Source organism: Crotalus tigris, unplaced genomic scaffold (assembly GCF_016545835.1).
Source record: "Crotalus tigris isolate CLP2741 ecotype Arizona unplaced genomic scaffold, ASM1654583v1 scf7180000018578.197295, whole genome shotgun sequence".
NCBI classification, from domain to species: Eukaryota; Metazoa; Chordata; class Lepidosauria; order Squamata; family Viperidae; genus Crotalus; species Crotalus tigris.
Genome location: NW_024097083.1, coordinates 18,394 through 40,885, shown reverse-complemented (window position 1 = coordinate 40,885; position 22,492 = coordinate 18,394). Strand labels below are relative to the sequence as shown.

Sequence of the window (22,492 nt, the reverse complement as noted above, 5' to 3'; positions counted from 1 at the left end):
TACCTATCTCATTGTCAACTGTGAATAAAATGGTAACATGAGAACATAAGAACTTTATCCAGTTCTCTGAAATGAGAACCATCTGACTCTTTGCATTGAATTGATTAAATAATTTATTCAATGTGAGAAATAGAGAAAACAAGAGTATAAGAGGAGAACCAGGAAGAGCTCTAAATCCAACAGTATTTATTAAAAGAACGTGATGCTGATAAGCAAATCTCTCTTAGGCGTATATTCTTTGTTAAGCTTAACCTTACATATTCTGCCATTTGCCAAAAATGTCTTGAAATAACTGAATCTACAAATAATTTTTATGAAGTACTTTCTCAGATTAAATGCAGGTAATTTCTGAGAAATGGCAAATATGTAGATGGCAAAGAGATGAGGGAAAACAAAGCATCTTAGAAGACAGTATCAAGATTCAGGAGGATGATGAGCAACAGGCAGAAATCAACAAGATGAATTTCAATACAAAAACAATGCTGAACAGGAAGAAAAAAACTCAAAGGCACAAGTATAGTAAATGCAGAGACTACATAGGTCAGCAGTATTGACAAAAAGGAGTTGGTGTCTTGATGAATCTCAAGAATATGAGCCAGGAATCATTTTAGGAATATTGAAAACTAGAATTATCCAGAGACCTAAAGGTACTATTTCCAAAGACAACTGGAATTTCTTGGGTTTTTTTCCTTTGAAAATGTTTCACTTCTCATCCAAGAAGCTTCTTCAGTTCTGACTTAATGGGCAGCAAATAAATAATTGCTTTTCATCCAAGAAGCTTCTTCAGTTCTAACTGAATAGTGGGAAATATTGTTGTAAGCCACCCAGAGTTGTATAGGTATGAGATGGATGAATGGATGGATGGATGGATGTATAAATAATAAAATAAAATAAATAACCGAGAGAGTCCAATTCTCTTTTGGAAAAAGCACCTCTGGAATAACCATGACCTGTGATTGAGAATCTCCATAGACATATATCCTATTATGTGAAGGGCATTATGTCCTGGAACAGTGGGGAGTGCTGAATATGTTTATCCTGGAGAAAAGAAGATCTGGGAAGGCATAATATATGTTTTTCACTCTCTCAGGGGCTGTCCCATAGAAGACAGGACAGAACTGTTCAGAGTTGTTCCAGGACACAGGAAACACTAGGTTTAGATTACAAAGTAAATGTCAACATCAAGAAAATGTCTTAAAGAGCTGTTCAACAATGGAACAGACTGCCCTATAGGTGGTGGACTCTCCTGGCAGTGTTTAAACAGGCTGGGATGCTGGAGCGTTGGATTCCTGCAGTGGACAGCAGGTTGCAATAAGAAAAATCATTTCCAACATTTGGGATTCTTATGATTCACGAGCCACAGAAGTTGAGGGAAAGATTTCGGTCACATATGCTATGACTGATTTTTGAAACTCCACTGATTTTTTGCCTATTGAAGTCACTTTGCCTCCCGGCTTCGCCAGCAGCTTATTGACGTGTCTGGACACATTAAACGGCTTCTCTCCACTTCAACGGGAGCTTGAGATTCACCACTTCTCCTGGAAAGAGCCAGTCCGAGAAAGGAGAGGCCGGCATTCGGGAAAAGAGGCGGAAAGAGAGAGAAAGGCGGCGGCGGCGGTGGCGGCGCGCCCTCTGATCTCCATCACCACCTTCCCATCTTCTGGGGCGGGTACCTGCAAGAGGGCGTTGGAGGAAGCCAGCTTGGCGGTATCCCTGAGCACGTCCTGGGAGCCCATCTTCCCCGGTACCGGCCCGCCATCCTTCGCGCCCATGCGAAACGACTCTCCGGTCCCTCCGACCTCTTTCTCTTCCCTCACCGGCTGCCTTGTCAGAGGAGAAGCAGCCGGTGGCTCCTCCCCGTCGCGCTCGGATCCCGTCAGCCGCAGAGGCAGGGCAAGAAGGCGGCGGCTTGTTCGACCGAATCGTCTTTAATCAGCTGCACAGGCTATTGCACTGTCCTTGCTTCCCCCCCCCCCTTCTTTTTTTTCCTTCGCACCTGCAAGATTCACACGTGGCAAAACCGGGAATCCAGCTGCCGCGGAAAGTGCCCCTTCTTTGAATGGCCGGTTGTCTTGGGCAAGTGTGTTTTGGGGCCTAGTTTGCCGCGGTAAGGCGGAGAGGAGGCTGGTTTCCTAGTCCTTGTTCCCCAGTCCTACCTCAGGCCGGAGTTAGGCGTACTGGGAATAAATATCGGAACTTGGAATGGGTTTTCTCCCCATTGAGTTTGCGACCATTGCCTGCCGCTGACGTTTTTCTAGTGGAAGGTTTCTTTAAAATGCCCCTATACGCCTAAACGTGCCAGAGGTTAATCTTATGAGTGGTGCTCCCATGCAGCTTAAACTAAAACTATAAACATGCAGAAGAATGGAGTTGGAAGGAATCTTGGAGATGGCTGCCCAGTGTCTTCTTAAAAGCCTCCAGAGATGAAGCACCCACTTCTGAAGGCAAGCCTTCCACGAGTTTTTTTTTTTTTCACTGTTAGGAAATGTCTTCTTAATTTTAGGTTGCTTCTCTTCTTGATTGGTTTTCATCAAGGAAATTAATCAAACATAAGGAAACTTGTGCTTCCCTCTCCCCAAAGTACTCTCTATCTCTTATCATATGACGAAAGAAAGTCCTTGCTGATGGAGAATGCCTCTTAGCAACTTTGATTTGATTCAGGCCACTCTCAGCTGTGGTGATGCAGGACACAGATTTCGGCTCAAAACTTCAGTAGCAAGATCCTGACACAACAATTCACTGTTCTTCACAGGTTTTGGTGCTGCAAATAATGTAGCCATGGCATTTGGAAAGTTCATTTGAGGAAGGTGATCCAAAGAAGGCAATCTTCCTTTTTGAACAATTTTATGTTCTTCTGTCTAGGAACAGCTCCATGGGAAAACAGTTTTTGGGACCTCCAGATCAACTGTGTGTATCACTCCCAGGCATTCATATCTAACTACTGCTAAATGTATCTCACCACCTATAGTTACTACTGTATAAACATAAATTAAAAAGTGTATCTTTTTCTCTTTGAATTTGATAACTGATACAACACTGTCAACTGCATAGGAAAAAAAGGAAGCTTAAGTGAATCCTTATCACATGCTAAGCCAAAACTAAATAAATCATATTATACCTTAGCACAGTGCAAGAACTGCATTTGCCTTCTGTCTCAGTGGGCCTCTGTTTTCCCTTTCAGTGGTTAGCCTCTGTGTAAAGGAGAAGCTGATAATGAAAAGTGGAATTAAAAACTGTTACTTAATTTCTAATACATATGCCCATTACACCAAACCTTGATTTCTAATTTTTCAACAAGTGGTAAATGCTCCAGTTTGTCCATCTCACAAGTAAGCTTCCAGCCTTCATTATTAAGCCATACACACAACTGGGCTGGAACCAAAGTGACAGTGAATACTCATTAATCCTTGATTGTAACCTCATGTGCTGTGCAATCACAACTATAAACTGTTTTTCTACATAAATTGGTTTGATTTGGTTTAGTTTGTGTAAACCCAGATACTGAGACTTGTGAATAATTCATGGTTTGGTATATTGTGAAAATATGTGTGGTCCGCTCAATAAAACAGTGGCTTAGAATACTTTGTGACCCTCAACTTAAAATGATTGACATCATCAGCAAAAAAAATGATGAAACATACTGTATTACAACATCACATTGCAAATCCCAGTTCTTTGTGATTGTGTCCTAGTATCAGGTGAAGGGACATAAATCTCATAGTTTGGGTTGTCATTGTGAGCTGTACATCAGAATCTAGCCTTGAAATTATCAGGCTAAAGAAAACAAATGGGAATTCTGTAAACTCTGTTGAGGTTTGGGTGAAGAGTGATCTGCCTATGTAAAATGAATTGTATTCACAGCTGAAATCCAGTGAAAATTCCTTGCCACTTAATACCTCTAACAACTAGAATTGGCAATGGGGGAATACCAAGCCTATTAAAAGTCATGGCTGGCTATGTGGAGAAGTACACATGGCAGGAACATATAATGCTACCTTTTTTACAAAATAACAATAACAAATATGGAGGAAGAGAACTGGTCAACATGAACTACAATATGCAAGATTCCAACTTGAACTAAAGTAGAAATCATGGGAAAAGATTCATACAAACACATTCTAATATATAATTCTTCATTTATTTCTAGAACACTATGTCAAATCTTGAAAATAATTGCCATAATTTTATTTCAAAGACAACTTTACCTTAACTTTTATTTGTCAAATATGCACAAGTATCTGTAAATACTTATAAAGCTAAATAAATAAAGGAATTATTTGAGAAAAGTTTTGGAATTAAAATAATCTTTACTGGAGATTATTTTACAGAATGTTAAATCACTTTTTATTATCTTATTCTAATATAATCTGCTAATAATTATAGCTGCACAATTACATACATCCTTTGAATGATAGAAGTATTTTGAAACCATGTTCTGTGATTTAATTTTTTTCCAGGCTAAAACTTTCCTGCTTAATATAGCAAAGGCACAGTCCCAACTGTATGTTGATGCAGTTGTTTCCATATGTTGCCTGCAATCGCTAAGCCCAAATGGATTAGTGACTGCATCTGAATCAATTCCTTCAGATATATACAATTTACCAAGCATATTTTATTTATATATAGTACTATTGAAAATATCCAATGATATAGCACTCTGAAAACATACATTTTCATCACTGGGTGCTATCATATATTAGTATTTCAAAAGTTTATAATGTCATGGTATCTTCTCTAAACGAATAGTACTTATTTCTTCAGAGTTTTCTTATAATGCTAGCTAAAATGCATATATTAAACTCTCATTCAATATGTGCCTATTTTCTTTAGATGAGCTATATAACTACATTACATCAGTTACTTTTCAACACTTGAATACTAACAGAAAATATTATAATAATTCAGGAGAAAGACTAGACTTAGTTCAAAAGCATTTTGTTCAATAAAATGTATCTACTTATTAGTTCCACTAGATGGCAGGCCTTCCTTAGAGCAACAAGTAGAAAGATAATTTATGAGAGTGCGGATTTTATCTTAGCAACATCTTTGCTTCTGGATGATTTTTTTCAGTCGGTTTTTACCGTGTCATTGATGGAGACCTGCAATTCTAAAGCCAGTTATTTGTGAAGATGTTCCAACTCAGGAAGACCTGCTTTTGAAGAAAATACATGTGAGAATATAATAGGAGGGCACATTTAACTGGATCATGGGGAGAAATGGGTGTTGTATAAACACCTAACTAACCCAATCAACTTTTGGGGGTCAAAGGGATTTTTTTAAGCAAAAATTTCAGTCAACTTGTTGGTTAAATACAGGTAGTTCTCGACTTTACAACAGTTCATTCAGTGACCATTCAAAGTCACAACAGCAGTGAAAAAAGTAATCTACACAGTATGATTGTTTTTCACACGACTGTTGCAGCATCCCCATGGTCATGTGATCAAAATTCGGATGCTTGGTAGCTGGTTCATATTTATGATGGTTGCAGTGTCCTGGGCTCATGTGATCAGCTTTTGTGACCTTCTGATAAGCAAATTCAAAGGGGAAGCCAAGTTCATTTAACAACCATGTTACTAACCTAACTGCAGTGATTCACTTAACAACTGTAGCAAGAAAAGTCATAAAACGAGTCAACATTCACTTAACAAATGTTTCACTTAGCAACATAAATTTTGGGGTCAATTGTCGTAAGTTGAGGACTACCTGTATTTCTTTCCTGCTGCTGAAAGCCATAGAGAGCTACCATAGAAATAGGATTTTTCTGGGCATTTTTATCTCCTTTAAATTTTTTATTTCTTCCTCTTGTTGTCACATGGGAAAGTTGAAAAGTGAACAGAAAGGATGCTCCTCCCTCACCCATTTGATTGCAATAAAATTGATCTCAACTGCAATATTGCAGATATATTTTCATTTCCTTTGAATAAAAACAGAACAGAAGGCTCAGCCCCCCCCTCCCCAGTCTAACAAACAGGAATGACCTTGGTTCCCACAGGACAGAAAATTGTTTAGTCTAGCAGAAAAATTCCACCACCAACCCTCCCATTCTCATGGCAACTGAAAACGAGCCAAATGGTTTCATTCAGGTTTGTTGCAGAGTTGACATTGGATAAAAATTAAATGCCATTCATGTACTATATAGCAAACTACACTATTTCATAATTTATTGTGATGAAACCTACTATCCAAATAGCTTAATGAGGAAAGAACATACTCAGTACCTGCGGGGTCCAGAAAATAAATAGGAAAGGTAGACGAGAAAATCTGACAAATGGTGTATAGTCTTGATTTTATTATTGTGATACATCCAGAATATGATCTTATGTATAAATGATACATCTAAACTCCAGCAAATTTGATACATCGAAAAATTAGAAATTGTATAATGAAAATAATAAAGTGGGTAAAAAGTAAATATACTGCTTACTGTTGATCTAGTTCCTGTAACTTTCATTCCAGGTATAAATTAAAAGGGCAATCGAATCATGATATAAAACCATTGTTAATTTTCCATGGTTTGCATTGGCTGCAGTCAGATTTCCGTAAGTAGCTACTATAATGTCAATAGTTGTACAGATGTATCCTATACTTTTGCAGTTTTACCTGAGCCTTGCCTCATTTAGAACATAGAATGATATAGTTGGAAGGGACCTTGGAAGTCTTCTAGTCCAAATGCCCCTGCTCAAGCAGGAAACCGTATACCATTTCAGACAAATGGTTACCCGGTCTCTTTTTGAAACTCTCCAGTGAGAGTAAGGAAGCACCCACAACTTCTGAAAGCAAGCTATTCCATTGGTTGATTGCCCTCACCATTAGGAATTTTCTCCTTAGTTCTAGATTGCTTCTCTTCTTGGTTATTTTCTATCCATTGTTTCTTGTCTTGCCTTTTGATGCTTTGGAAAATAGTTTGACCCGCTATCTTTGTAGCCAGAGTAGAGTAGAATACATAAATAATTATGCTTTCCCTGTGATTTATTTAATGATAACCAAATAACTCAGAAATTATTTCTTTTTAATAGCATATATTTGAAACCATGTTTTCTCATTCAGCTGAAACCTGATACTGTATATGCTGTAGGTATCAAGATATGTGACTGGGTAACCATGGAATTAGCCTTCCAAGCAAGAGAGCAAGCTATTTTATGCATAAATCAAAATCCAGCAAATAAATTAAAGCATAAATCACATTCCACTCCATTGTTTCAGTTCCTTCAATAAAGTAGATATTTTTGCTCTACTGCAACTAATGCAGAGTTACAGCAATGTTCTCCAGCCCGTTTTTCATATAAACTTTTCTGCTTTCACAGTCAGATACAGGAAAAGAATGTTGAGGTGTTGGTGTTCCAGTGGTTCAAAGAACAAAGCAAATGAAAATGCCGCACAAGGGTTATTAGCCTAGTTTTGAGTTTTTTGAAGCAATAAACGTATGCATTTAAAGTCAAACTTGTCAGTCATTGTTCAAAAGGAAAGTGACTTCAAATGGTTTTTAAACTTAGTTTCCTAAAGGATTCAGAAATTATATTATATGAGGAAAAATGTTATCATGGTGCCAAGACTAGTGGATTGTATGAGGATAAGCTATGAGAGTGTGAGTTTTATGCATTGTTGGTTCATGGAAGTGTTGTTGGATTGTGGAGATTACATAGAATTTTATTGATTCTTTGTATGGTAGATCAACAATTTCCACAACCATGAACTTAGCAGAGCCCCCATAGTGGCAGCCTCAGTAGCCCTGTGTGTGAGGATTCTGGAATGCTTTGAATTAACCATGTCTTCACAGGATGGCTGGTTTGCACTGGAAAAGCACTCGGAGCAGATCTTGCATTGAGTGGGGTTATCGGGCTTCACTTCATTTTTTTTTTTAATGCACAAAGGCAGAATAGTGGTCTGGGCTTGCCTGCCCTCAGCATTGTGTAGGACCTGATGACTCAGCACCCGTGCTAGACAGCAATAGGAGTGGGAATTGGCTGGTGATCTTACAAGAAAAACAGCCCTTTTCCTGTAGCTGTGCAGGATTTGTCTTGTGGAGTGATGCCATTTTAGCCCTTCTGCAATTCAGAACATATGGTGGACAATAATTGTTGGAGGCTGGTCTGTTTTTTTTCCTACCCAGTTCGACTTTTTCACTTGCACATTCCAAAGAAGGAAAGGAAGGAAATGAACCTCCAAACTGGTTTCAAGTGAGAAAGTGGTGGCTGGAAGTTTGTGAGGAAGCTGGAACTTTGGTTGATTGCTCTCCCCACTTTGGTGAGAAACAGAAGCAGGGTGAGGGCATCCCTTAAGTTATCTACTGAAGATTGTGACTTTTAGTGAAGTTAATTGGGGCGGAGTTCAGTATATTTGGATGAGGGCTGGTACAGGCTGGGGTGCTACAAATGAGACAGAAGGGTCCCTCTGCTATGGCACTCAGGAGGGAATGTTTAAGAGGGCCTACTGGCAAGCGAGGTGTGACCAGGGGCCAATGCATTATTCCTGGCCTTCCCTCCTAGATCTGTTAGCAGATCTTCAGTACCATCAACCACTGTATCAGTGGACTGGTAATAGGAAGCAATGTTGCAGTGTCTCTCTTCCTTTTTCTTACCTATCCCTAGCCTTCTATTTTGTGAGGTGCTTCACAGGTTCATTCCCCTTTCCCTTTTTTTTCAACATCTATATGAATCCATTCTGTGAGAACATCCATTAGCATTGGGTTTAATACCATCTGTATGTTCATGATACTCAGTTATACATATTTGCCCCTGATGAACTAAGATACCTGGTCTCAGTTCTGCCCCTCAGTTCTGCCCCACTGTTTGGAAGCTGTAGGGGTCTGGGTAAAAAAAGTAGAATTTATTTTCAGAATCATTTACTTCAAATCCTGCAGCAGCATTGTTTCTCCTGCTCCTATGTTTCAAATTTGCCGTCACCCAAAATGATCTTTTCAAGAAACCTGTTATAGAATCACAACATGTATTCTAATATATTGTGTAGTTTGTCTTCTATGTATTCTAGTCTTCCTTGAGTTAATTCAGCGTACCTGCTGTGTTTTCAGTCCAAAACCTCAGTGTTGTTTAAACAATGAAGTGGTTTAGCCCTAGGGAAAATAAAGCATAATTTTAAATAAATACATAAATATGTATTATTGAATCTGCATGTAGAACATTTCTGAGAGTTTTTCTTTTTCATTCTGAGAAAAATATAATGCTTGATAAACATAATTTGAATGAAAAACTTGGAATTCAGGTGGGTCTCATTTTTCTTTGCGTCCAAATGCTCTGGAACCATCTAGAATTAAGAAGTATTCTTGCAGCTGTTGCATTGCCCAAGCTAGGTAACATCATAGGATGCCTCATTTCAACCCTGAGCTACAAATATTCTACTTTATTCGTACCACATACTGTATATGGGCATCAAATAGATGAAATCTATAGAGAACATCTGCAGGAAAGGCAAAGAGTGGAATCCTGCTTTAATAATCAGCGCCTTAATAATATCAAAAAACTAAAGCATTGTTACATCTAAAAAAACTGCTGTTTGACTTTATTCAAAGGAGTAGAACTGCTGCTGTTCAGTTCTAGAATTCTCTGAATAGAGAGAATGGTGAAAGGATGAACAGCAATTATGCTAAATAGATTTTTAAAAATCTAAAGGGTAGGCATCATGGTTTTTTGCTATAGCAAAAAAAGCCAAAGAATCCTAAGGGCTTCTGTTAGTCTTGTAAAGACTAACAATTTTATTGTTAATAAGTAATCACTTCATTAGAGGAACAGAATGAGCTCCAGCAAAGATGAAAGTATAATGCACTTCTGCCCTTCCATCATTGTTTCATCAGTTTTCTATGGATTAATTTAGTAGTTAATACAGAGTTGGATCTAGAGCAATCTATTTCTACTTATTTAGTATCAACTACATATTAAAATTATTGGCAATAACTGTTGTCTGTCCCTAAAACTATATGATAACAAAAAAAATAAGTCATGTCTAGTCCTTGAATATTTTTAAAAACTTCCAGATCTTAAACAAGAACAATTTGATGTAATCTGAAAGCCATCACTATCATCATCATCACTGTCATCTTCATCATCATAATCATCATCATGGCACTCACAACCTATCCCAATTTTCTTATTTATGCTAATAGAATATCCCTCCCCTGCCGCCATCATTTTGTATACTGTACACTGATATCTTAGCTTTCTTCCAAAGAGTGCAAGAAGACATACCTGGCTCCCCTCCAGCCTGATGCATTCCTCAGGAATAATCTGGATATTCTTTTGTTTATAATTCCTTGTATCAAGGCTTTAGTTGTTCAAACATCATTAAATATGACTGATGCCATGCAAATCAAATAGATTATTTAAAGTGAACTTTGATTCACACAGGCCGCCAAACATTCACAGTATGATTTCTAAGCTACAGGAGAAAAAAAAAGCTGCTATGGAGGAGTAAATGAACTCAGCACAAAGCCAAGCATGCATTTAATATTCTGAACAATAGAGGACAGAAAATGAAGGGCAGATACTTTAAGGGCCAGTATTCTTTCTGACTGTATATCTCAAAAAGCCAATTTCACCAAAATTCCCATTTTTTATAGTATACATTTCTGATTTGAGAACTTTACTTCAGAGTTTTGGTTTCCAACTCCCACAGATTTTGGTTTTAAACCCACTCCACAGTCCTTTAGCCAAACTTATTTTCCAGTCCTTGTGAAGTATAATTCATCTCAAGTCAGCTGTCCATCACACCATGGTTCCAAAAGAAAACTCTTTCCCCTGTGTATGATAGACTTCAATGAGTTGTAATATTCTTTCCTTTTTCCTTCTTTCATTGCCTAGATAGATCAACAATAATACTACCGGATCACATAGCATCGTGAGCTTCCTTTTGAGATTTTTGAAGTCTATGGTGATATAATCATAGCTATTCTTTGTAGTGCTGTATGTCCCCAAATCTATCAGCAAGAGGAGATGATTGTTCAGTCTTGAAAGTGGTTCTGTCATGCCCTTGAAATTTGTTACTGGCAGATATAACTCACACACTAGTGAGTTCAATTGGCATCCATTTGTTTTAGTTCTTCAAAATAGTGGCTTACTAGCTACAGGTAGACCTTGAATTACAACTACAGTTGAGCCCAAAATTTCTGTTGCTAAATGAGACAGTTGTTAAGTGAGTTTTCCCCCATTTTGTGACCTTTCTTGCCACAGTTGTTAAGAGAATCATTGCAATTGTTCAGTTAGTAACATGGTTGTTAAGTGAATCTGGCTTCCCCATTGACTTTGCTTGTCAGAAGGTCAGAAAAGGTGATCACATGACCCTAGGACTCTGCAACCATCATAAATGTGAACCAGTTGCCAAACATCTGAATTTCAATCACATGACCATGGAGATGCTGCAATGGTTGTAAGTGTGAAAATGGTCAAAAGTCCCTTTTTTCAGTGCCATTGTAACTTTGAATGGTCACTAAATGAATGGCTGTAAGTTGAGGACTGCCTATAACTGTATCTTCTTTTTTTCTTCAAGTGTTCTTGTAGAGCAAGAAATCTTGTAGAGCAATTTTTTCCTGCATTTTCAGGATCCATCATTTTGTTTCTCATTCTGTAACAACTCTTTTCTTCCTTCAAAACTTCAGCCTGTTTCATTCAGCTGTGGTTATAAACACACACACTTCCCTCCTGCTAACGTTTCTGTAAATTATTAAAATATGCATCTGTATTTTCCTGTCTGAAAATACTGGTAGTTTAATTGTATTTACAAAACATTTGTACTTTGGGAATGAGGCTTCACCCTAGGGCAGGGGTAAGCAACCTTGGCTCTTTTATGACTCGTGGACTTCAACTCCCAGAATTCCTGAGTTGAAGTCCATGAATCATAAAAGAGCCAAGGTTGCCTACCCCTACCCTAGGGTATCCTAAGAGGAACGGAAATCAATACAGTATTTCAGAAGTGGAGGGTTTTATGTGCATTTTCCTTAAATGTTTATTAGATTTATATCTCAACTTTTCTTCAAGGGGTCAGAAAATGTACATAGTAGTCCACGGAGCTTGGAGGTTTTCTGGTCCAACCCTTGTTCAAGGCAAAAGATCTTATTCAGGACAAATTGCTGTCTAATCTTTTCTGAAAACTTCCAGTGATGATGCAGCTACAATTCTGGGAGGCAAGTTGGTCCATTAATTAATTTTTCTCACTGTCAGGAAATTTCCCCTTAGTTTCAGGCTGTATCTCTCTATAAGGAGCTTCTCCCGATTGCTTCTTGTCCTGCGCTCAGGTGCTTTGGAGAATAAGTCGATCCCTTCTTCTCTGTAACACCTTCTCAAGTACTAGAATCCTTCTCTTTGTTAGGCTAGACATACCTAGTTCCCTTAACGCAGTGGTTCTCAACCCGTGGGTCGGGACCCCGTTTGGGGTCAAATGACCATTTCACGGGGGTTGCCAAACAATGCAGTCCGCCATTTTTTTCCCCTTTTCCTTAGCTGTGCTACTCCCTTTTATTCTATTGGCTTTTGAAAGCCAATAGAATAGACTCTCTTGAATAGAATCTAATTCTATTGGCTTTCAAAAGCCAATAGGAATTGTCCAGGCTGTCTCTGCCCTGCTGAGCCCATTCTGCAAATGGTGCTGCACCAGTTGAGTAGTCCTCGACTTACGACCAGTTGAGTAGTCCTCGACTTACGACTAGTTGGGGGTTGCGGCATTAAAAAGGTTGAGAACCACTGCCTTAACTGTTCATCATACAGTGTATAGTGAATGTCTGGCTAAGAAACCTAGGTCTCTTACCTTTGTGGCACACAGGTCAGCTGGGAGGACTTGTGTAGACATCTGTGTAGGCTTCAGATTTATGACATAAGAGCAATTGTTTAAATTTAAATGTACAGTCTCCTGACTGAGCCATAGATTCACATATATATCATAAGAATATCTTAAGAATAAAGAACCTGCTGGAAAAAAGTTCTTAAATGTTCCTCAATTATGAGTCCCAATGTCCTTCACCTCTGACATAATGGCTGATTTGTTTCCCAAATTCTGCTGTTCGTCTGAGAATAAATCCCACGTCATTACATACTTCTGAGTAAAAAAGTAGAATTATGCTGAAAGTAAATACTGATGAATGGACAATCACAGCATTGATCAAACTGTTATTTCATCTCTGTTGAAATCAAATATCATAGTTTTCCATGGAGTCACTTCACAAGTATCTTGAAAACCCATGAAATATGTGCATGTATGAAACAATCTTAAGAACTGCTTGGCATACACAATAAATATTCTGGAACATGTAATTCAATGAAAATATTTATTGCTGTATAACTCCAGCTTTCCTAGCAACCAGTCCGTGCACTTACAACCTGATGCCTTCCAGATGCATTAAAACTACAGGTTCCAGAAATTCAAACCCAGCATTTAGATTCTAGTTCTGGATTTCAGGAACTAGAGCTGCAATGTATTTAGAGTTATCAGCTTTAGAAAGAAGATTTTTACATGTCAATAATATAATTGCTTTCCATCAGATCCTGCAGTGCAGTAAGAGCAACTTTAAGCTGTGGGAAACCTAATAATCCATTTATATACAGCCATGAAATAAACTATGTGGCTCAAAAGAAATCAATCCTTCTAGCTGAAGCTGCAGAAAACATTATGGGGTTTAAAAAACAAAGCCAGAACCAAACTAAACCCATTATGGCTTATTGATCTTAGACACTCTAGATATTACAGAAATAGGTTAAATGTTATCCTTAAAAGTTTGTAGGAAACAATACACATTGAACTCATTGACCAAACAACAGTGAAAGGAATGTATCAAAATGTTCTCTGTTCTAAGGAACTGAGTAGACTGTTTTGTACCATGTTGCATGCACAAATCAGGCTTTCTCGCTGTATTTTGTTTAACAGACACACTGTTGATTCAATAATGATTCATGCATTATCAGAGCAATTGACGGGGTTGCTTTCCTATCAGTTCCCATATTGGTCCAGCAAAATCTTTGTCAGAAAGCTCTATAGGCAAGAATGAATAATTCCATTTCAAGAAATTGTTGTATAGGGAGAGGAACCAGGCAACATATCTTACATATGTAGTTCTTTGCTATGGAAGCTTCCTGGAATGATGTGGGAGTGAAATGGAGAAATAGCACCCATTCTTCTTCAATAACATATGAATCACATCTAGTGTGGAACATCATGACCTTCTACACATCTACACAGAGCCTTCTTAAATTTAAAAGGTTTACTTATCAATTAGCATAAACAGATTTTTTCCATATGTGCTGCAAGCAACTCACATTTTTTTAAATATTACAAAATGACCACAAAAAATATGTAATAAGCATTTTATTTAGCGTTAAGTGGTTTGCCTGTAACTATATGGTTACCTTTCAATTTCATTATTTTTCTAATATCTACTATATGTAATTTAACTCTTCCTCTCTTTTGGTGTTGCTATAATGTCTATACCATATGCTCCATAAAATACCTTTGTACTACTACTATCTCTCTCTTTTGCTCAAATTTTCAGTTCAAAGTTCCAGTTGGCATACCTTGTTCTGACCATCATTCTAAGTTCTTAGAATTTATTTATTGAATGCCTTTGATATTATTATCTTCCACTTAAGCCTCTACAAATGCCCTCACTCCATAGTGCCCAGTCCCCTGTTTTCTCTGCCCACCTGTTTTCTCATTCTTTTTCCACATTCAGGATTGGAAGAATGCAATAACAACAACAACAACAACAAATCAGAACATTTATGAATGGCTTGCATTTGGCTAAAACAAATAATAAAATAATGAAGAATAACAATATAATTATCAGCACAAATGTTAAGGAACAATGGAAAGAAGTTAATGCGAAAATTCCCCCCCCCCCCCAGGATATGACAACTTACAATATTTTCCAAGGTCTTCTGGAAAAGCCAAATCTTAATACATTTGGGCAAATTGGATAGAACTGGGGCTAAAGAGGTATTCTAAAGAGAGGGTCCGTGACTAAGAACTCTGTTCGCGTCATTCTTGCTGAAATACTCAGAGAAAGGCGTATCTTCCAGAGCATACCAAGCAAGCAAATACTGCTGGATGTACGGTAGTCCTCGATTTACTACAATAATTGAGCCTGAAATTATGGTTGTAAGTCGTGGTGGTCATTAAGCATGTCACCACTTGACTTTTTCCTGATTTTACAAACTGTTTTGTGGCAGTTGTTAAGCAAATGCCATGATCATTAAGCGAATGCTGCAATTTATAAGCAAATCTTTTTTCCCCAATGGGAGTTTTTTGCCGGAAACAGGAAGTAAACATCAGAAACTGATAAAAAAAATAATGCTGAAATTTGTGGTCATGTGACCATGGAATGCTGCAAATAAATGCTAGCTGGTTGCCAAATGCTCAAAATGTGATCAAACTCAGGATCCAAAAAGATCTTGACAAACTTGAACAATGGGCCCTATCCAACAAAATGAGTTTCAATGTGGAAAAAAGCAAAGTTTTACATTTAGGCAGGAAAAATCAAAGGTACAAGTACAGATTGGGCAAAACTTGGCTTAAAAACAGTAACTATGAGAGGGACCTTGGAGTCCTAGTGGACAATCGCTTAACCATGAGCCAGCAGTGTGCAGCAGCAGCCAAAAAAGCTAATACAATCCTGGGTTGTATAAACAGAGGCATAGAATCAAGATCACATGAAGTATTAGTACCACTTTATAAAACCCTAGTAAGACCATTCCTGGAAGACTGCAGCCAATTTTGGTCACCATATCACAAAAAAGATGTTGAGAGTTTGGAAAAAAAATTCAGAGAAGAGCAACTAAGATGATCAAAGGCCTGGAGACTAAAACATATGAAGAACAGCTACAGGATTTGGGTTTGGCTAGTCTAAATAAAAGAAGAAATAGGGGAGATATGATAGCAGTATTCCAGTATTTGAGAGGCTGTCACAAAGAAGAAGGGGTCAAGTTATTCTCCAAAGCATCAGAGGGCAGGACAAGAAACAATGGTTGGAAACTGATCAAAGAGAGAAGCAACCTGGAATTAAGGAGGAACTTCCAGTGGAACAACTTGCCTTCAGAAATAGTAGGTGCTCCATCACTGGAGGTTTTTAAGAAGAGACTGGACAGACACTTGTCTGAGATGGTATAGGTTCTCCTGCTTGAGCGGGGGATGGACTAGAAGACCGCCATGGTCCCTTCCAGCTCTATTCTATTCTATTCTGATCATGTGATGTAATGTGATGTGAGGGGGGGAGAATGTCAGAACTTTGAAAATGGATTGTAAGTAACTATGGAAAGTCCATCCTAACTTAGTTTACATTTGCAATATTTCTATCAACACTCTAGAAATATTAACACATGGAATCTCTAACCGTCACATATTGCTGAAAACCAGCTTTCAACAGCCCTAATCTGCATGGCACAAATTACCAGCCCTTTAGTACAGGGGTCCCCAACCCCCGGTCCGTGAACCGGCACCGGTCCATAGCATGCCAACAAGCAGGCCGCAAAACAAGCAAAGCTCCATCTTCGGGATGCAGGCAGTATTCAAAACCACACCCTCTCTGGTCTGCAGAAAAACCTTTCTCTATGGCACCAGTCCCTGGTGCCCAAAAAGTTGGGGACCTTTGCTCTAGTAGAGCATCCAAGATTAAGGAAGACACAGACCACCCATAAGGATGATGTTATGTCCCGAGCCTTTGCAAACGGCTCGGGCGTTTGCAGGCAGTCCCGGGCAGGTGCAAAGCTGCCCGGGACCAGACAGGCTGTCGCCAGCGCCGTGCACATGCGTGGGTGCTGGCGCGGGAAAAGTAACCCATTTACCCGGGAGTTGCCTATATAAGAGGCTGCGAGGCGTTGGGCGAGGCTGAAGCCATCTTCTGTAAGCTGAACGCTGAATAAAAGAAACTGAGAACTCCAGCTGCTTCTCGTGTCTGTTTTCCCGCCACGGACTCAACACTGGCGACGAAGGTGGGATGCCTTGCACTACCTGGAAAGGAAGAAGTGTAAGCTTACCCAAGGAGTCCTGAGCGGCGGAAGAGGAACGGCGTCGACTCGGCAGCTGCCCGCCATTCCGGTGCGCATTCGGGGGTAGGCTGGCTGATAGACCCGTCTCCTGAAGATCCGAAGATGGCGAAAATCGGAAGGCTTTCAGAATTCGACGTCTCACATCCAGAGCGGTGGGAGTCCTACGTATCCAGAATGGAGAACTACTTCAAGGCAAACCAAGTGAGGGAAGATAGCTTGAAGGCGGCCACCCTGCTTTGCGTTTGCGGCCAAGACGCCTTCGAAATCGCAGAAAACCTTGCAGCACCTGTCCCAGTAGAGTCTGTAAGCTACGCAGACCTGAAGAAGCTGCTGAAGGAGCATTTCCATCCCAAGGTGTCCGTTATCTCATGGCGCCACACCTTCGAACAAAGGGATCAACGGTCCGGTGAGTCAGCCAAGGAATACATCGCCGCGTTACGGAAGGCCGCCAAGCCCTGCGAGTTCAAGGACCTCGAGGACCGACTGAGGGACCGATTCGTGTGCGGGTTAAGGCATCGAGAGCTACAACAGAGACTTTTCGCTAAGGAAGAATTATCCTTCCAAGACGCCTTAAGGGAAGTCACCGCAGAAGAAGCAGCAGGCGGCGCCGTCAAGAACATGCGGCCGATCAGAAGCAGGGCAGAGGGTGCGTCCGTGCACCAGGAAGACGTCCGACGAAACTCCGAGGAGGATCCGGACGAAGAAGTCGACCGTCTACACCCCGCGAAGGAAGAGAACCGGAAGGGAAGCTCTTCGGCTCCGCTCAAGTGCATCGGCTGTGGAGGTCGCCACAGGAGAACCGACTGCAAGTTCCACTCCGCTACCTGCCGGGCATGCGGCAAACAAGGGCACATTGCAGCTGTGTGTCTGGGCCGACGAAAGGCACAACCCCAAGAAGAACGCCTGAAGGGTACCAGATTCCCCAGCCAGAATAGGGTAGATTTTTGCGCTTCGCGAAGAAGCATCTGTAGAACAGGCACACACAAGCCCATGAAGAAAAAGCTGTCACTCAACGTGAAGCTACAAGGGGTTCCATTATCTATGGAACTAGACACAGGGTCTGCCCTTTCCATCATTTCATTGCATACATTTAGGAAGATTTGTTCCAGTAGTGGGACTAAGGCCAAGTTAAGGCCTTCTGATATTGTATTAACAGATTTTCAGAACTCAAGAGTGTGTGTTAAGGGGGAGGCCACCCTTAACGTGCAATACAAGAGTTTTGAAGGTCCACTAGACTTATTAGTAGTAGGGGGTGAACGAACGAGTCTCATAGGACTCGATTGGTTTGAGGCCCTGGGGATACACGTCACAGGACTCAACAGCTTACAAACACTCGACCTACAGGAAGTCTGCAAAGAATTTGCAGATGTTTTCAGCCCCCAGCTGGGCACATTCAAAGGACCACCTGTGTCCTTAAAGCTAGACCCCACTGTCACTCCCATTAGGATTAAAGCAAGAAGGGTCCCTTTTGCTTTAAAAAGTAAGATTGATACTGAATTAGACAAACTAATCCAACAGGGAATCCTAGAACCTGTTGATTCCAGCCCGTGGGAGACCCCCATTGTCACGCCTCTAAAGGCAAATGGGGACATTCGCATTTGTGCTGATTACAAATGCACACTCAATAAGGCATTGCAGCAACATGCCTATCCTGTTCCTGTGGTCAGTCACATCCTGGCCTCTCTCAAGGGGGGGCGTGTTTTTGCAAAGCTTGACCTAGCTCAAGCATATCAACAGCTGCCTGTTGATGATGATGCTGCATAGCTCAGACCATTGTGACCCACAGGGGAGCCTTTAAGGTAAAAAGGCTACAGTTTGGAGTGAATGTCGCTCCTGGGATTTTCCAAAGCGTAATGGAAAACACACTACGAGGTATACCAGGGGTCTGCCCCTACTTTGACGATGTCTTGATTGCAGGAGACTCCACACACATTCTAGCTGAAAGGCTTAGGGCTGTCCTGTTAAGATTCAGGAAATCAGGCCTCAAGCTCAGAAAAGACAAATGCAAGATTGGGGTGCCTTCTACTGAATTTTTGGGATTCAAAATTGATGCTGCTGGGATTCATCCTGCTGAATCCAAACTAACTGCTATTTTAGAAGCACCCAGGCCAAAGTCCAAGGCCGAACTTCAGGCCTTCTTAGGCCTCCTGAATTTCTACAATTCTTTTCTTCCACATAAAGCTAGTGTAGCTGAGCCTCTTCACAGGCTACTAGACAAACATGCTGTGTGGCTGTGGTCACAAGCACATGAGGCTTGCTTTAAAGAAGTCAAGGCCTTGCTCACTTCTAACAGTGTTCTTGCACATTTCAACGAGTCCCTTCCTGTGTGCATCGCTTGTGATGCGTCCCCCTACGGGGTTGGAGCTGTCCTGAGTCACCTCAGGTCTGATGGAACTCAGGTTCCTATTGCATACTACTCCAGAACACTGTCTTCTGCCGAGCGCAACTATGCTCAGATAGACAGGGAGGCTCTGGCTGTTGTTGCTGGAATTAAAAAATTCCACGATTTTCTATATGGCAGGCATTTCACGGTCTTCACTGACCATAAGCCTCTGCTGGGACTGTTTACCACACGTAAGCAGACTCCCCACATCATTTCCCCTAGAATGCTTAGGTGGTCTATTTTTTGTCTGCATATGATTTTTCATTACTCCACAAGCCTGGGAAAGAAATGGGCCATGCTGATGGCCTCAGTAGGTTGCCTCTGCCAGTAGTAGAAGCTGACCCCGCGCCAGCTGTCAACATTCTATCAATCCAAGCCTTGCCCGAGCTCCCTCTTAGTGCCAGGGATGTTACTGCTGAAACAGGTACAGATCACACACTTTCACGTGTCCGCTCCTGGGTCCTGTCCTGGTGGCCTGAGCACTGCCCTAGTCCTGAGTTTCAGAGTTTCTGGTCCAAAAGGAACGAACTGTCCCTTTCTCAGGGTTGTCTGCTTTGGGGAAACAGAGTTGTCATTCCCACCTCAATGAGGACTAGGGTCTTAGAATCCCTCCACGAGGGTCATCCTGGCATTGTTCGTATGAAGGCTCTTGCACGCAGCCACTTGTGGTGGCCTGCTTTAGATAAAGATATTGAGGCTAAGGTACACGCATGCCACCTGTGCCAACGATCTCGCCCAGAGATGCCCCAAGCTCCTGTGCATAGATGGGAGGAAACACAGTCCCCATGGTCTAGGGTGCACATTGACTACGCTGGGCCCTTTCAGGGCCAGTTCTTCTTGGTCCTTGTTGACAGCCATTCAAAATGGCTTGAGGTTGTGCCTGTCTCATCCACCACCACTGCAAAGACTATTCAGGTACTGAGGGGGATTTTTGCTGCACACGGGCTGCCAGATGTCATTGTGTCCGACAACGGCCCTCAATTCACCTCCTCCGAATTCCAAGCTTTCTTACAGGCAAACCTGATTCGTCATGCCACGTCTGCGCCTTTTCACCCGTCCACCAACGGTATGGCTGAACGCATGGTGCGCATCGCAAAGGACGCCTTGAAGAGACTCACCTACGGGGACTGGCATCACAGGTTGGCTGACTTTCTCCTTTCTTATCGCACCACACCGTCCACTTCTACAGGGAGAAGTCCAGCTGAACTTCGTTGGGGGCGCCAACTTACTACTAGACTTGACCGGTTGCATCCGGACAGACTGCCTTCATCTACCTCACATCCTAGGGCACCTAGACAACTACTTGTGGGTGCCCCGGTTTGGGCTCGCAATTACGGGCCTGGTCATACATGGGTCCCCGCTTCTGTGTCCAGGATCACAGGTCCTCTCTCCTACGAGGTTGCCCTGGACAACGGTCGTGTCCTGCGGCGGCACATCGACCAACTTCGCTCTAGGCGAGACTTTTCTGATGAGACTCCTGGGTCTTTTCCAGGGGGGGAGGGGGACCCTTTGGAGCAAAGGGAAGGGCAAGAGCTACTGCCCACCTCCACTGAGGGAGCCACAAACGGCCCATCTCAGGGTTCTGCAATTGCTCCGAAAAGAAAGTCATGGAGCTTACCCACACAACAGGCACTCACGCCTACTCCAGCCAGGGAGTCACCCCGGGGGCATACTCACTTTCCACACACATCACACAGCACTCCAGCAACGGAGGATACCCGGGGGCATCCCAACAAATCATTCCCCGCAAGAGAGCTGGCACACAATTCCCAAGGTTGGCCTGACCTTACCCCAAATCCTACAGGGGGTCAAACATACACAGAGCTAGTCGAGGAACCAAGTCCCGACTACAACACCCTAGCACAAATCAGGGAACACCTGAGTTTTGGGAAAGTACAGAAACCCACACGAGCCCGAGCACAGAATGGGGTTCAGGGAATGGACAGCCTCCTGACAGGTCTTGGACTGACCTAGGAGGTTCTACAGAGACGCCCAGCAGTGGCTATCACTTCAAGGGGCCTGAGGGTCTACAGCTAGGTAGGACAACCAGGTCACAAAGCAACAGAAGCCCTGGCCTGACGAGCCCGGTGGGCAAGCAAGCAGGCCAGGCATCGGGGCACAGTCCTTGGAAGACACCAGGGCACAATAGAGAGAACAGGCTCACGCCTCCCTCCAGTCAGGGGACTTATGCCAGTAACCCAGAGCTAAGAAGGTCACAGAGAGCAAAGAAATCTCCTAAGTATCTAGAAGATTACATAACATTGCTGGCAAGGCAAAAGCCAGTAATCAGTGGGAGCACTGGGGAGCAAAATGTCATATAAAATAAATGTTGTATGTTGGTAGTAGTTTTAGCCCGGGGGAAAGGGGTGTTATGTCCCGAGCCTTGCAAACGGCTCGGGCGTTTGCAGGCAGTCCCGGGCAGGTGCAAAGCTGCCCGGGACCAGACAGGCTGTCGCCAGCGCCGTGCGCATGCGCGGGTGCTGGCGCGGGAAAAGTAACCCATTTACCCGGGAGTTGCCTATATAAGAGGCTGCGAGGCGTTTGGGCGAGGCTGAAGCCATCTTCCTGTAAGCTGAACGCTGAATAAAAGAAACTGAGAACTCCAGCTGCTTCTCGTGTCTGTTTTCCCGCCACGGACTCAACAGATGAGAAGGGAACTTTCAGGTATTCATTGGCATGGCAGTGGAACACTCCTGAGATTCAGTGATTTTTTTCATTTCAGGTTTTTCCCAAAAATTCTGAATCCTTCTCAGGAAACTAATAGAAATAATGTTAATTACTTTTTCTAAGTGTCAATAGCCAATCAGTTAGTTTCTGAATACTGGGGCTCTTATTCCCAAGCTTTGAAAGAGAAACAAAGAGAACAAAATGGCAAGATAGTTATGAGAGAACATTTTAGTTTCCTAAAAACTAAGCATTTGATGACTGAAAAATTGAAAAGGAAACTTCCAACATGCATTATGCATTAAATTAAAATGTTTCAACCAAATTGATTCTATTTTGTTTGGATTCAGTTGGGACTACAATGAGTTTCTTTCCCGTCCAAATGTTAAATTAGCATGATCACTATGTATGATTCTATGCCACTGAGAGCTGCACATCATACATCCTGCTGCAGTGGCTTTCAGTTTTG

General features: G+C 41.6%; 1 protein-coding gene across 1 annotated transcript in view; it reads right to left on the bottom strand.

The window, feature by feature from the left end:
- Positions 1 to 4,204, bottom strand: part of RFT1 (RFT1 homolog) — a 37,013-nt gene extending 32,809 nt beyond the window's left edge. Inside the window, exon 1 of the mRNA XM_039354647.1 lies at positions 1,674 to 4,204. Coding sequence (XP_039210581.1) covers positions 1,674 to 1,772 — 99 coding nt within the window. The 5' untranslated portion in view covers positions 1,773 to 4,204. The remainder of the gene's footprint in view (positions 1 to 1,673) is intronic.
- Positions 4,205 to 22,492: the final 18,288 nt, after the last annotated feature.